At 37.3% G+C, this 15,563-nt stretch overlaps 2 protein-coding genes across 13 annotated transcripts in view; one reads left to right on the top strand and one right to left on the bottom strand.

Annotated features, from left to right (window-relative positions):
- LOC142972572 (peroxisomal membrane protein 2) lies at positions 1 to 2,090 on the top strand. Its single transcript, XM_076113807.1, has 4 exons — positions 1 to 261; positions 443 to 535; positions 814 to 1,099; positions 1,285 to 2,090. The coding sequence occupies exons 1-4, from the start codon at positions 173 to 175 to the stop codon at positions 1,372 to 1,374; spliced, it is 558 nt and encodes a 185-aa protein (XP_075969922.1). The 5' UTR covers positions 1 to 172; the 3' UTR covers positions 1,375 to 2,090.
- Positions 2,071 to 15,563, bottom strand: part of Srrm234 (Serine-arginine repetitive matrix 2/3/4) — a 27,564-nt gene continuing 14,071 nt past the window's right edge. For 2 of the 12 annotated variants that reach the window (XM_076113795.1, XM_076113806.1), the window contains 10 exons: positions 12,872 to 13,087; positions 12,544 to 12,603; positions 12,414 to 12,440; positions 12,294 to 12,326; positions 11,057 to 11,183; positions 9,041 to 9,093; positions 6,373 to 8,820; positions 5,983 to 6,072; positions 5,401 to 5,529; positions 2,071 to 3,102 (listed from right to left, as the gene is read on the bottom strand). In XM_076113795.1, coding sequence (XP_075969910.1) covers positions 2,994 to 3,102; positions 5,401 to 5,529; positions 5,983 to 6,072; positions 6,373 to 8,820; positions 9,041 to 9,093; positions 11,057 to 11,183; positions 12,294 to 12,326; positions 12,414 to 12,440; positions 12,544 to 12,603; positions 12,872 to 13,087 — 3,292 coding nt within the window. In that variant the 3' untranslated portion in view covers positions 2,071 to 2,993. Of the gene's footprint in view, positions 3,103 to 3,556; positions 3,738 to 4,308; positions 4,463 to 5,400; positions 5,530 to 5,982; positions 6,073 to 6,372; positions 8,821 to 9,040; positions 9,094 to 11,056; positions 11,184 to 12,293; positions 12,327 to 12,413; positions 12,441 to 12,543; positions 12,604 to 12,871; positions 13,088 to 13,556; positions 14,033 to 15,563 lie in introns of those variants that run through there. The other 10 variants (XM_076113796.1, XM_076113794.1, XM_076113802.1 and 7 more) reach the window with 10 other exon arrangements.

Raw genomic sequence — 15,563 nt, forward strand, 5'->3', positions numbered from 1 at the left:
CATCTGTCAAAGTGAACTTGTTTATGGTTTGCCTGACTACGTTTGTTGATAACAGATAACAGAATTAAATACTTTTATTATCAGTTATTCGGCAAATACGCGCAGATTAATCGTTTTAGATCATAAGCGCCTTGACTGTGATACATAACAATTATTTATTCCCTGAGAAAAAATGGCCTTATCAAAACCCATTATGAATTTGCTGTCGTCGTATTTACAGAATTTATATTTACATCCTATAAAAACTAAAGCTATAACAAGGTAAGTAATGATGTTAACTTTTGTAATTTATGTATTGTAAAGTCATCAACCTTTTATTGTATAGATTACTTGACATGCTAAGTGTGGTTCCAAAGTCTAACTTTGTTAACAACTTCGTAACTTAGTAGAAAGTAGGTATGACTATATAATTTATTATGACTTAATGAATATATATTTCCAGTTGTGTGGTGGGTACAGCAGGCAGTATCGCGTCACAGTTAGTGGCTGGTGAACATATCAGGCTAGACCCAATTTTAGCCTTTGGCCTCTATGGGTAAGTTATCTTAGAAGTTATTTGTGCATAAATTATACTGATAAAGTCTTACAATGTGTTAGATAAGTAATAAGTAATTCTATTTATCTATTATAAATTGTTTGAAAATACTATATTAGATATTAAAAGTGGTCTGTATATTTAAATAATGTGTGAAAAATTAAATAATACAATGTGAAGGTTAATTAAAAACTTGATTGTAATGTTGGAAACAAAAAATCCAGCATTTAATTTTATTCATGAATAATTCATTAATGTGATTGTCATTGAAATTTCAGTTTGCTGTTTGGAGGTACAATTCCTCACTACTTCTACGAGCTTGTTGAAAGAATATTCCCTGAAGAAGTAGTGGCATTCCCTCTAGTAAAGAAGGTTCTATTTGAAAGATTACTCTATGCCCCATTGATTCAAGCCTTCTCCCTGTACACACTGGCCAGATTTGAGGGCAAGAACCACAAAGCAGCCTTGAAACAGTTGTTTGCACTGTACTTACCTGTTCTTGAAGCTAACTGGAAGTGGCTCACTTTGTTCCAAGTTATCAACCTGGCTCTAGTTCCTCCTATGGTGAGTTTTAGAACTTGAATATTACAGTTTCTTAATAGGAGCAATTCAATATTTTAAATAGGTCATCCTTATATTTTAGGCCACCTATATATATTGTTATCTAAAAGAATGAATTAATCTAAAGATAGAAGACTTATAATCTGTTATTGTGTTGATTGTAAATACTATCTTTTTTATTTTCACAGTTAAGAGTTCTCTTTATGAACCTTGTTGGTTTTGGATGGGCAATGTTCCTGGCCACCAAGAGGCGCCAGCAGAGCCAGAAAAAGAACTGAAAACACAACTCAACACAAGGTGGTGGGTGCTAATATATACTTCTGTGATGAATAACAGACATCATTAAGTTTTTATAAATATTTACACATGTTTAGGCAATAAAGTGTAGGGTCAAAAGTTAAGGGGTTAATGAACCTGTGATGTAAACTTGTCATGTTATCTTGTTTCGGCTGTTTAAACACTTTTTACTATTAGTACTATTTGCAACTCCTTTGTAAGCTCAAGACACTTTATTCAAGCATTTAGTCACAAAAAAAGTATGCATATGATGTAACGTATTTACTTAATAATTCCGATATTGTTACGGCAATTTTCTTCAAGGTTGAATTAGCATTTAATTGTAATAAGATAGTACGACATTGATCCAGTGAGGTGGAAATTATCTAATCTATATTCGCGATATGATTAGTTGATCAGTGTGTTTTTATACAATTGTAAGTATTGGGAAACAATTTAGGTGTAAGAGATATGTTAATGAAAAAATGTTATTGTATCGGGGGTACTTTATTTGACAACAGCAATTGAATTCAATACCTATACCAATAGGTTTGTAATCTAAATATACATTTTGTGAAATAGTCTAACACTATGATGCTAAATTAAGTTGGCAAATCAATTCTTGCAGTGCATTTAAAATGTGATTTGTCTATACAAATCAAATGTATATGATGTATTTTTGTATATTTTGATATTTATTAAAACTGTTTCACTGTTATTTGAGTATTATTGATTATTTCACATAATTATTGCTCATTGTTATTGAAACGAATAATATTATGTTTCAATTGTTTATACAACACAATTGTTCATATCACTAACATAATATCTTATTTACTATTCTATCATATAGGTTTTCATAATTTAAAATAAATAATAGTAATAATTAGGTACTAATAGAATTAAATTATTGAAATAATTTAGTGTAAATATCAAATGTCAATAAATATATTGCACTTAAAATAAATGAAGGTACTCACATTTCGACTAGAGTATTTTAGATTTCAATAAATAAATAATAACAAATAAAATTACCAACAAATAAAATGCGAAATAAATGAATCAGAGATCTTTCCCACTAAGGAATGTATGATTAGCACATTTGACTAGATAAAATATCTTAATCTATACTTGATAAAACATCAATCAAAATTTCAATTTGGCCTATTACCTACCACACAGTATTTACATATCGACCAAAAAATACAAAATGTTATATATCGTGGATACGTAAATGCTAGAAAAATAAATTGAAGTGCAAAACTTGACGTTGAAACCCATTTTGAAAGAGAACAAGCGCCATTTACTAAATCCTGTGTGTCGTTCCTTTGAAACGAAATCTGAGTATTATCAATACATCAAACGAGTTAATTGTTACTTATATTCCAGCATAGAACTGGTGATCGTCATTTATGGATGACATTCAATGACGATATACAGGCACTACGATTTAAGATTCATCACTATCACCATCGCTGACATCGCTGATCTCGATATTATCGATGTCGTCATCATCATCATCATCATCACTGTCATTGTCATTAGTGCCATCACCGAACCTGTATAAGTGTAACAATTTAACCCCTCGCTCGAGTACTCGATAATACTCAGAAACTATTCGTTATTCTCTTTCTTCACGAGACCAGGTGTCCTCTGAGGTGCGGCTGCTGGAGCTGCTGCTCGGCGACGAAGGCGTAGGCCTCCGGTAAGGGATCGGGCGTTTGCGAGCGCTGTTGTTAATGTGTTAGTTGTTAGTACATGGAGGCGACGTTAGTATAGTTAGATGACATTACATGGACATGCGATGAGCTCACTTTCAAATTGAAATACTTATAAAAACCCATTACAATACCACTGTTGGGGCCCATCCCCAAAATCCCCTTCTCACAAAATGTTGGAGGAGTAAGATCTTGACTTCATTTTCAACAAATTTATTTAAATTCCAAACTAAATGTAATAATTTTGACACTAGTTTTTTAATAAACAATAGAATATTATTCTTGAAAACTTGATCACGTAATAAACTAACAATCATATTTAATGAGCTGAGTTAAATTGATGTAAAAAGGACTTACCTCTTACCAGTTGGCATTCATAGCAAAATAATCCATCACAAGCTTTGTAACTATAAAAAAATGCTAGCACTACCATGCAGCAATAATAAAATAAAATAAAACCAAAAAATATTCACAATAAACTTTAATGTGATAAAACAAATGAATAATCTTGAAACATAAAAGTGGCGGTAATTTCTATAGCACACTCACTACATCTGGCGGCGTTCAGTGTAAACTCCATACGATTGGCTTATCTTCTTCTATATTTGAATTTGTTTGACGTGTACGTAAGATCTATTATGGGTGCGCTACGGAGGAAAAATTACTATTATTCATCTATTTAGCCTCTTATAAACATCATATCATCTGCATTTCGCTTCTGGTAGTTTATCTTAAGTAATATTTATTATAAAATTGTAAGGTTCTCTTTAACTTAAGTATATTATATTATTCTTAAATCTAGTAGCACACCCCATTAGCATGATCAATGTTAGCCGCACACACTCAAACTCGTTAATATGAAATACTGACCAATGAAAATGAGTATTTATATATTTTTCACAGTCAATACGAGAACAAAATTCACTCATATACAATTAATTAAATTGGACACCCAGTTGTACAAGCAAAGAATAAAGGGACAAGATCTTTTGAAGAGCTATTTCAAATGAGCATGGCTCAGTATGGAATAGCCATTGAAGAGTTTTGTATGAAAGATCGATCAGCGCCTCTAACGTATTTCGAAGGAACTAGATTTTTGGAAACTTCATCCAAAACACTAAATTGTGATACGAGAGTGCAGAATTGTAGTTGTTCGACTAATTTCAATACATCTTGTCACATTACCTTACTGCCTTGCAGATAATAAGAGAAATGAAAAAGGGTTTTAGGAATATATTATGTAAAAAATAGGCCTTATTTAATAAAAATACATAATATTACTTAAACTAAGTCCACACTAACACAATCACTTCACTAATCGGAGCTACTATTTGTGTCTTCTGAACTCGTGCTATACTTTCGTGACTTTTTTCTATAAAGAAAACAAAAAAAAATAGATAATAGGAAAAGAAAATACTATAAATTTTGGTGCCATATCATGGAGCTACAATAGTGCTGGAGAAAATATATTTTTCAAATAATTTTGGCGCGATACTAATAAGAAAAAGGTTTAAGCTCTATTTTCAATCAAGCTCCGAACGAAATAATAAGAATGAGTCCGAGTTCTTTTTCAAGGTCAAAGCACAGTGGTTTTATTTGACAATGTATCTAATAAGACGTCAGGGAATCAAAGTGGTTAAGCAAATTTTAATCCAATTCAGCTATTTTTGGAATGAGTAAAACCCATATTGCAAATAAAGAGATATCCATTATAGCTAGAATTAAAAAAGTGACCATAAAGCAAATAACTATGTGCTAAGACCATTTTATGAAAACATTTGTTAGTAAAAACATCGAAACGACTACAGTATCTACATGATATGACACACGCAAATTATATCACAAGCACACAATATCTATAAAATAAACAAAATCAGTACCACAAGCGACACACGAAAAATGTTAGAACACACCTTGCAACCATTTGTGATGTTTATTTGATAAATATATAGTAAACTTTTATATTAAAACAGTCTATAATTATATTTTCAATTTTCATGTAATGTTCTAGTAAAACATTTTGGGTAAAATTCATTGATTAAACTAACCAATATTTAGCATAAGCTTTGTACAGCAGCAAGCGGAGACACTTAGTTGCTAAATGTCAATAAATTGGTCTCATTTTTGTTGTATCAAATAAATCATCACCAATAATTGCACTTTAAAACCTAAATCACTAACACAGTGCTTTTAACTCTACTTGGAAAAACATCTTAAAAATAGTTTTAAAAAATGCATTCTACGATATAGCATTATTGTATATTAATGTAGTGTTATAAAGCACGATGCGAGTGTCGGTGTGCGACAGACCTCGTGATGCGGCGGCGGTCCAGAAAGCTGGGCGAGCCGGCGCGGCGCGGGATGGAGGGCGAGCGCGAGCGAGAGCGCGGCCGCGTGTCGCTCGATCTACGGTAATCGGCGTACACGCCCGTCATTGTTCTGATCGTTACGTACGCATGCATGCATTCGATAGTAGTTCGTATTCATAGACAAAAGAGAATGTTCGATGTTAATTATATTGTTTATTCGTTTGTCGTTTCGTTGAGTTGTTTCCATTTTTCTAGATAATTCAGACCCGTTTCAATGTTTTACATATTTTCTGCCTGTCGTTTTGTCCCTGGATTACTTCAGCTAAAATGTTTCGAAACGGGTCTTCGTTCGCAAATACGAAATTACAATAAAGATATTAAACAATGTAACAAACATTCTTGGATGGAAACAGCTCAATTATTAAAGCATCCAACAATAAAATTGTTAAACATTTCTTAAGATATTTTAAAACTGAAATCACCTCACATTGATATATCGAACTTCAAAAATTGCGTTTTTTATTGTTGGAACCTTTTTTCAAGTAAATCTAGGTATATGTATATAGTGCAAAGTGATTAGTACCTAGAGGATCTAGTGGAACGTGAGGAGCTCCGGGACGAGCGCGACGAACTCCGACTGCTGTACGAACTCGACCGACTTGAGCGCGACCGCCTGGAAAATATTCATAACAAACATTTTAGTATGGAATTTGAACACTTGAAGGCTATATTGAGATCTTCGAATACGCTTGATATGCACATTATATTTGTAGATAATCTGTCATTATCAAATTATATCAGTATCCTTGGATACAGAGATGAGCGATCATAATATCGAGCATCTCTTATTTTCAAATTGTAGGTTTAAAACTAACACTGTTTTGTGAATGATGACGGTCTGTGTTACATTAAATTTTATTGAATTTACTACGAACAAGATAATGTTAATGAATGTTAGTCAATATAAACTCACCTCGACGAGGAATAAGAGCGGGATCGTGAGCGCGAGGAGCGGGACCGCGACCTGGAGCGGGAGCGGGAGCGCGACGACTTGCCGCGCGATTTGGAGCGCGAGCGAGAGCGCCGCGACGTGGAGCGCGACCAGCTGCGCCGGGACGCGCTGCGGGAACGTTTCTTCACTTCACCACTGCCACTCGCTGGAGGAGTCTTCTCCTTCTTAGCAACCGCTTCCTCACTCCTATTAGCAGTCTGCGCCTCCGCCTCCGCGCTCACCAGATCTACATCGACTACGACGCTCGAGCTCCCAGCCCTCGGCCTCTCGTCCTGGCTCGGCCTAGCGTCTCCACCCGCCTGCGACGTCGAAGGACCATTCACCTCCGCCAACCTCCTGTGCACGTGCACGTACGAAGACTTCGTCAATTGAGCCACCCTCTCCTTAAGCTTATGCAATTCTCTACAATATTCCTCCGGCTGGTCCCCCTCTTCTATTCTTATCGGGTAAAGGTCCGCGGAGGCGTCGGTATCGGACGACGAGTCACCGCTCATGCACACCACGGTAGGTCTGTAGTTCTCCAATAATTCATTGCTTTTCTTCTTCTTTTTCTTCTTAGGGTGCAGGTCAGATGGAGATTTGATATATTTTCGCTTGTCTTTCTCTGGTAGTGCTTCTATAATATCGCGGTAACGTTCTGGGCTGCGACGCGCAGGGGAATAGCTGAGACTAGATGTGCTTCTGCTTTTACGAGCTGAACGAGACCTCGACCTGTCCTTGTGAGTGTCTCTGCTCACGTGGTTTCTTTCCTTATCTGACCTGTCTCTATTTTCGGTTTTCGGAGACGACGAGCGTCGTTCAGACGACTTCTTACCCTTTGCGTTAGCTGTTTGACTATTTAGTTTCTCTTTCTTTGAGCTTTTTCGTGGAGTGCGGGACTTGGATCTGCTAGGGCTCTTACGTCGTGGCCTTTCCTCGGGGGTGGGAGATTTCCTACTAGGTCCGGCGCTATCTTTGTCTTCGGACTTTTTTCTTGATTTGTTTTTTGCTGGTGATTCTTTCGTTTTGTTGTCAGGTGAGGGGCTCCGTTTCCTTTGACCCCTTGGCGATGGGCTGCGTTTCCGCTGATCTCTCGGTGATGGACTTCGCTTGCGATTATCTTTCGGCGACACGCTTCGTTTGCGGTTACCTTTCGGTGAAACGCTGCGTTTTCTATGATCTTTCGGAGAAACGCTACGCTTGCGATGATCTTTTGGTGAAACGCTTCGCTTCCGATGTTCCTTGGGTGAAGGACTCCTCCTTCTATGTTCTTTAGGCGAAGCGCTTCGCTTGCGGCTATCTTTCGGCGAAACACTTTTCTTTCTATGGTCCTTGGGTGACGCGCTTCGCTTTCGATGATTTTTTGGTGAAACACTACGTTTTCTGTTGTCTTTTGGGGAAGCGCTTCGCTTCCGGTGATCTTTCGGCGACGCACTACGCTTACGATGGTCCTTCGGTGACGCGCTTCGCTTTCTTAGCTCCCTCGGCGATGCGCTTCTTTCCTTATAATAACGAGATTTACTTTTGGATTTTTTCTCTTCTTTAGACTTTTGTTTTGTCTGTGATTCTGACTCTGATTCAGATGATGAATATTTTCTTTCTGTTCTGGAATTTTTCTGAGATTTGCTTGAGTCTTTGCGTGATTCTCTACCATTCTTATGGTTCTTAGCTGGCGAGCGTTCCTTGTACTCCGGGGAAGTGTCTCGTCTTTCCTTAGACACGCTCCTATCTTTCTTCCTACGCGATTTATCATCATTATTTTCTTTATTACGTTTCGACGGACCTTCCTCATAACGTTCATGGTTATTCTTGGTGCCCTTCTCATACTTGCCATCTCTTTCCTTCCTATTGTTAGACTCATCCTGTCTCTTTTTACGGTTATCTGGGGTCTCACTTCGTCTCGAAGCTCGCTCATCTCGATGGTTCCTGCTGCTCTCTCCAGCGTTTCTGTCTATATCTTTTCTATTGTAGTAACTATTCTCCTTCTTCCTATATTCTGGGGAGGAGCTCTTCTTCTTCCTTTTCTCCGGTGGTGGTGAAGAGCTGGGCTCTCTGTAATTCTTCTTGTTTCTCTTCTCCGCTCGCTTGGGAGGTTCGGTCTCTGATTCTGGTGAAGACCTTTGGCGATCACGCTTAGAGGTTTTAGAATTCTTGCGCCGGTCATCTTCTCGAGATGGTTCTCGTTTTTTGTTTTCTATTTTGGTGATGTATGATCGTTGTCGGTACTCGGGCGAGGTGTCCCTGTCTTCTGGCGAGGGGCTGCGGTCCCGGCGGCGGTCGTTCTGGCGGGCGTCGCGCGGGTGCTCCTCACGTTTGTCATACTTCCTGCTGCGCTCGTCGCGCTCCTTGTCTGACTTCTTGTGGTGCACGTTGTTTGTCCTGTCTACTGAACGCTCCCTTGGCTTCTCTTTTGTGTGTTTAACTGGGGAACTAAAAATAAAAACATTAGTATTTGGTTCTAGAAATCTCGAATTTCTAATTTAAAAAGTTAATTGCAATGTATACTCATTAAAATAATAATTTATTTTGATTCACTATCAACAGCTAATAAATATATGTTCGCCGAATTTCAAGGCGGCCATATCGAAACGTAGCATATTGAAAATATTTTATTTATCATAACGTATTATGTGCTAGGGTTTTGTCTTACCTCTCACGGCTTGACGGCTCGCTAGTGCCGCGGCGTCTGCTGCTCGACTTTTTCTGTTCAAAATTGGACAACAAAAGTAAATATAATAGTTCACACAAACGGGCATACAACACCAGTGCCAATACAATAGACTATAGTGGTAATGGCAAATAAACATAGTCCACTAAAAATTATACATGAAATTCTTCACGCGACGACAACACCGAATGAAGAACTTCCATAAAACAAAAAATATTTAAAATAAAATCACTTTTACACATGCATTCTAATAAGGAATAGAAAAATCGAGGCGTCAAACGAAATATTTATAGAAGACAAAAACAAAAATATACTTAAAGCTATCGATGGAAGCGAGTTATAAATAAATATGTAATCTGTTCGCAAGTGTTAACTGGACGTTATTCAGAATGTTATATTAGAGCGCATCCATAACATTCTCAGTACGAGAAACCAAGGAGAAACATAAATATATAGATATATATGTATAGAGAACACAAGTCCGGAGAGGTTGGCACCGGTGCGTTACTTATTATATAATGACTGTTAGTAACACATAACGGGTCAACTGAATGTACATAAAATACATGTAATACACAAAAATCAAATGTAAATATAACACTTCGGTAACGTACCTTATTTAACAAACGGTGGTGGTATTGTATACCATTTAAACATGTGGAGCATCCTTAATTACGTTTTGGATAAATGAGAAGAGGGAGAATGTTATGGATTAGTTTACATTTTAATAATCAGACAGTCTGGATATTAACATTGCGTGTGTAGTATAAAAACATACTCGCTACTATTATTCTTTCTCCAAAACAAAATTCTAGAATGCAGTTTAAATGTAAAGCAGTAGCACATTTTACTTTTTTCAAGATAAGAATCGTTGCAAGTGATCGTTTGTTGTAAACAATGAGAGTAGTTTTTATAGAACACACAGAGTTAGGTCGCGTACACGTACAATGTGAGACCACCATCTGTTCTGAGGGCTACAAACACCATGCATGTAATAACTGTGCACACTTGGACCCCTCGCTCCCGCTGTACGTACACGTTACGTACACGTACACGTCATCGTGTTCGTCATCACATGTTAGTCACAAATGCCAAGTTAAACAATGCACTACCAAAATGATCACGGACGTACATAATTTTAGTATTCACCTAACATAGTGTTTCTTACTGAGTGTTATTGTTTTGTGATATACTTACAGTATACGTTATTTCTTCAGATAAAGATGGCTATCCTATGAAATGATGCACAGTTAAACAGATAATTTTTACTGGCTATTTCTTGTATTTACAGAAAAATAAAATAAAATGAGGTAAGAAGACAATAAACATTTAAATAATACGATCGGTCGCCCCACAATCAACTAGTGGAACAATATATCGGACGGGACGGACGGTCAGCTGTACACAGTACACAGTGCACTGTGAGGGTACAAGGTAACTACAGTTAGTTCGTCAATCGTCTACTGCACAAGAGAGGGATGGAGACAGGGTCGTGAGGAAATTATACACAAACCAAAATTCGTGAAGCCAATATCTTTATGCAAGAGGATAGTGCCGAGAGTTGATTGTACCAGGCCATCGTGTCGGTCACATCATTAAACATAAAATAAGAAAGCAAAGTGCTACTTGAGCTAGTCGGTAGTTGCGAGGTCTGTCTATAGCTAGAAGGACGGAGCATTGAGTAAGGTTGTGAAGTCGAGTGTCGTCGTACACACCGAAACAATCCCGAGTTAATATATCGAGGTATCGTGTGGCAACATTATAAACTCTGTCCCAAACCCCCACACACGGAGTTGTTAAACCTTTGAATCAAAGATTATGTTTTTGATGTTCTAGATTCAAGATAAGACTGTCATGATTGTAAGGACCCCATAGTTAAATAATAAGTAATGTTTGAAGCGTATGTTTGTTTGGAAGCGAATCAAACATAATCTTTGAAGGCAGCACTCCTAGTCTTAGAGTATGGCGGTGTGAGAAGGTTGGACAAGTGTGAATTACCTTCTTCTTCTTCTTTTGTCTGTCATCTTCAGAGGACGCGGAGTCGCTGTCCTGTGCCTCGGAGCTCGATGAACTCTCGGTGTCGGGAGACTTGGAGCGCTTCTTCTTTTTCTTGCTTGACTCTTGCCTGATAACAAATTGTTATCATTAATTTTGATTTATTTTACAATTTTCCTGTCAACACTCAGTGAAACCAAAGTTTAGTATCATAATTTAATTTCCCAATATTTTTCGAAGCCAAATAACACCATTTTGATAAGTATATTTTCATTTAAAAAGACAGTAGTAACAATACTTTTTTATTGGTAGAGCTTTTCAGTCCCAAAACGTCGCTCAAAACCAAAGTTTGTATATAAAATAATCTTTTTACATTCTTGTGTATACATACATAATAAAACCTGTACAAATATGTGTAAGTAGTGACATTTACAACAGCTGTACAATCATGTGAAATAAGGTTATACTGTTATACGCATTGTAATCTATACTTTAATTTAAACAAGTACTGTGTGTCTTGCAAATCTTTTTAAAAATAAAATACTTTTAGTTAGCCTCGGTCTCACCGCTTACGAATAAATTTCAGTTAGCTTATCAATATTTTGACAGATTTTTTCATACAATTGCTGTCACTTTATCTTTTGGATAGTTATCTGACAGTTATCCGTAAGGCCTTAAGTCTAATGGCAGCTTAAAATTTAATCCAATTTTAAAGTTCCAAGTAGCAGTGTAAGAAATATTATATTTTTTATAGATTTGTTTAAAAAGTTACATCTTAGTCTTGTGTTAATTGAGAAAAAACATAATACTGTTTAAAAACCTGCGATTTGTTGTTCTTGAGTTTTAAGCATAAACATACATACCCACATTTCCTTTAAAAAAATATAGGTGGAATGTACATCTATGAGAAACAAATAACATAATTTAAACTGAACAAATGTTTTGCCTCCTGAGAAATATTGAACAAACGAAGAGTCATAATCCTTATAAGTTGGAAGAATAGGGAAAAAGTGTGATTTTTTCAGGTTCAGAAATTATTCATGACTTTTTTTAAGGTTTTGATAAATATTCTAAAACTTCTATGCTTTTTGATATTTTAAATGTCAATTACTACTGTTTTAAAGTATCAAGGAGCATAGAAGTAATCTTTACAACAACTCACACTTGCTTTGTTTCAAGAATAAATAAGTAAAAAGTAGGAAGTAAGGGTTTAACAAACTAATTAAACTATATACTATACCTATTTATGTAGTTCCACAACATCTTTCTTTCGCTGAAACCATCACCAGACATATTTGATACTTTGTTCATACAATAAAATACAAAAAAAGGACTATACAAAAATAGTTTTGATACTTGCCTCTTAGACAACCGTAGAGTCACCTGTCTGGGTTCAAATGTAATCTATGAAATTTATGCCAACATTTACAAATAATATCTTAAATAAAACAAATAAAAAATGTAATAAATAAATTTCTGTTTCCACTTACTTCTCCTTTTTATTCTTTTTGGACTTTTTCTTTTTCAATTTCTTGGGCTCAGGTGATGCACTGCAAACAAAATGTTCCATCATGATAATATGAAGTATTTCTGGATTTATAAAATTGATGTGATTCATAAATCAGCTTGAATTCTAAATTCCTATCTGCTTGCGATAATATTATGAGTTTACCTGACCTACAAATCAATTTAATATTTCATGATAAGTAAACATAAACGCTTTAGTATCATAGCAGAGTTCTAAAGCCGTCTGCATAATAATATTGTTGAAGAGGCTGTTTAATATCAGTGGTATGTATGGTATGTATGGTGGTATACCTTCTTTTCTTTTTCTTCTTGGCGGGTGGTTCGTCCCGCTCGTCGTGCTCATGGCTGGGCGTGCGCACGAGCGGGTAGCGCGCCGCCTGGTCGCGCGCGCGCCGCTCGGGGTCGAGCGAGGTGCCCTCCACGAAGCGCGGCGAGATGCCGAACGCGTCACGGAGACGTGCGTTCTTCGCCTGCTGCGCCTCTGCGACCGCGTGCGTCTCGCGAACGCTGCACGACAACCACACCCTCAATAAATCGTCACCTCCCCCGCCCGCTCGATGCATTTAACTGCAAGTTGCAACTCTACGCGCATGATATCGCGACGGCGCATGATACGCCGTCCAAATATTGATTGTCAACTATAGCGGAATGCGTAATGTAAGATCGGATTTGAGACTCATATTTACCTGAACGGCACTTAAGTGCGCTAAAATAGGGAAATAGTAAAATTTTAGCACCACCTTCTATACTCAAACCAATATAAAACATAAAAATAAATTGCATACGATCGAGAACCAACTACACACAATACACAATATCTAAAACGTGTAAAATCGAATATTACTTCAATTAAATCCCTGTTAGTACTGCGAACATAACTTTCATTAAATGTAGATTGCATATCGCTCCACGGGCAGCGACCTAAATGGCGTGCAATGGCGTACCTATGTACTAATCGATAAAACTGAATGCACACCTTATGACGGATCGCATGGACTTCCTCTCCTCATCGTTGGAGAGACAGACCTGCAAATTTTCGTTAGTGTTGTTGCGCTCTGTCGCAGAACAGTTACACCGGCAGCAGCACGAGTTGCGCAGCCCCTCGAGTATGGTCCTGAGCGCGGGTTCTAGTGGGTCCGGCACAGTGGAGGGGCCCTGGTGCGGCGCACCGCTCGGTACCAGCGACATGTCCGAGTTGGGGTCGTGGGAAGCTGCGCGCGGCCTACGTTGCGGCCCCGCGAGCACGGCTTGGAACGTGCCGCGCCACAGTCGCTCGAAGACGACTCTATTATTGTGATCGCGACGCGGCGCCCTGCCCCTTTGCATCTTAAAACTACTTACTTATCTAATGGAAGACTTGGTTTCTTAATACTATAATATTTTAGATTAATGCATAATGGAAGACTTGGATTTGCAGCGGGGCGTGCGGTCACATGTTGGTGCGGCCGGCGGCGGGCCGGCGGCGCTACTGGGCGCGAGGGTGCAGGGCGGCGCCATAACAGGAAACTCGCGACGCGCGCAGCCTGCGCAAACAACGGATATTCGCCCCCGCGCCGTGACGCCCGTAACGCCCGTGACGCCGCACCACAAAGAGCTATTTACCCTCACTCCCTTTGTGCGAAACACGTCTAATTTAGAATCATTCGCGTAAATAAAGAACTCTTAAATAGGATTGAAGCATTACGCTTCGTTTACTTTTTCCTGCAAATGTTTTCGTTTCACTATGATCTTAAAAGCATCAATGTTTAGAAACAGTGCACGCTGTTATTGCAATTTACTTGGCCAGACTAATGCTATCATTTTTCAGGCGCGAAAAGATCTATGACTGCCAGAAAACATGTAGTACTGCAAAAATCTTTTAAAATGTCTGCATCGGAGGCCAGTGGCAATAAAATCGGTATGCAAAGTAAAGAAAGTTTTAATATATGAACTGATAGTGAGAGATTTAACCTCGGATCTAGATTAGAAAAAGGACATTTCTGAATTCTTTATCAATTTGTAGATGACCTCTCAGAGTCTTCAACATGAAAAGGTAAAGTCTTATTATATTCCAGGCATTTCAATACATTAAGTATACAATTTCAATTATAATTGACTCTCGCTCTTTACTAAAGATACGACGTCAAAAAAAGTTATGTCTATCTACATATTTATATTCTAAAGATAAATAAACACGGCATATAATTAAAATAAACAAGCCATCTTACAAATAAATATTTCCAACTCCTCCGTTAGTTTTTCAGATTCCTGAGTGACGCCAATTAGTTCCCTTGCGGCTATTTATTTGTTTATAAAACTAATAGAGAGCAATTAGCTATAATTAATGAGTTGTGTTGAAACAAACCTGTCAACGGGCTATTCAAATAGTGGTACTAAATCACTTTTATTGGACCTGCCGACGCCCAAATAGTTCTCAGAGAAGCGTATTAATATAATATTAAATTACCATAAAGCAGAATGCTTGAAGTCATAATTGATTTCTCGCTACAAATTCACTTTATTAGTTTTATTTAATTCAAGATTTTATATAAAATATTCAACGCGGAACATGTTTTAATTGAATAATAAACAATGTAAATGACTGTTGCTAATATTTTATAAACAATACTAATTGTTAGACAACTTTGTTATAACAAGTTAAAAGTACTTTGAAGGTTTTTGCGGCAACGAAAAGTTGTTTTCCGTTTGAAACAGCTCGTTAGTGAAAACGATGAGGTCGTCAAAAGTCTAAGCGTTTGAAATTTTTGCTGAAACGATGACGAGGCAAGAAGTAAAGTGATTTATTTGTTATGTTTAACTTGATGAAAAGTACCGCAGGAGAAAATCTCGACGTAATTTTCCTTAGGTGACAAGCTCGCTAAACAATGTATATCTCGGTTCTAATGATGGGTCAATTGGCACTAATTTATTCCAGTAGTAAGTAGCATTCATTGTATGTACCTACACGTGATTGTGGTGTATCCTACTTATGGATTCGATTCAT

The sequence above is a fragment of the Anticarsia gemmatalis genome, chromosome 4, assembly GCF_050436995.1.
Source record: "Anticarsia gemmatalis isolate Benzon Research Colony breed Stoneville strain chromosome 4, ilAntGemm2 primary, whole genome shotgun sequence".
NCBI lineage: Eukaryota > Metazoa > Arthropoda > Insecta > Lepidoptera > Erebidae > Anticarsia > Anticarsia gemmatalis.

What these genes read in the sequence shown, in the direction of transcription:
- LOC142972572 (XM_076113807.1), top strand. Translation starts at nt 173, where the DNA reads ATGGCCTTATCAAAACCCATTATGAATTTGCTGTCGTCGTATTTACAG. An exon ending in AAAACTAAAGCTATAACAAG is followed by an intron (nt 262 to 442) that starts GTAAGTAATGAT and finishes ATATATTTCCAG; the next exon opens with TTGTGTGGTGGGTACAGCAG. An exon ending in TGGCTCTAGTTCCTCCTATG is followed by an intron (nt 1,100 to 1,284) that starts GTGAGTTTTAGA and finishes TTATTTTCACAG; the next exon opens with TTAAGAGTTCTCTTTATGAA.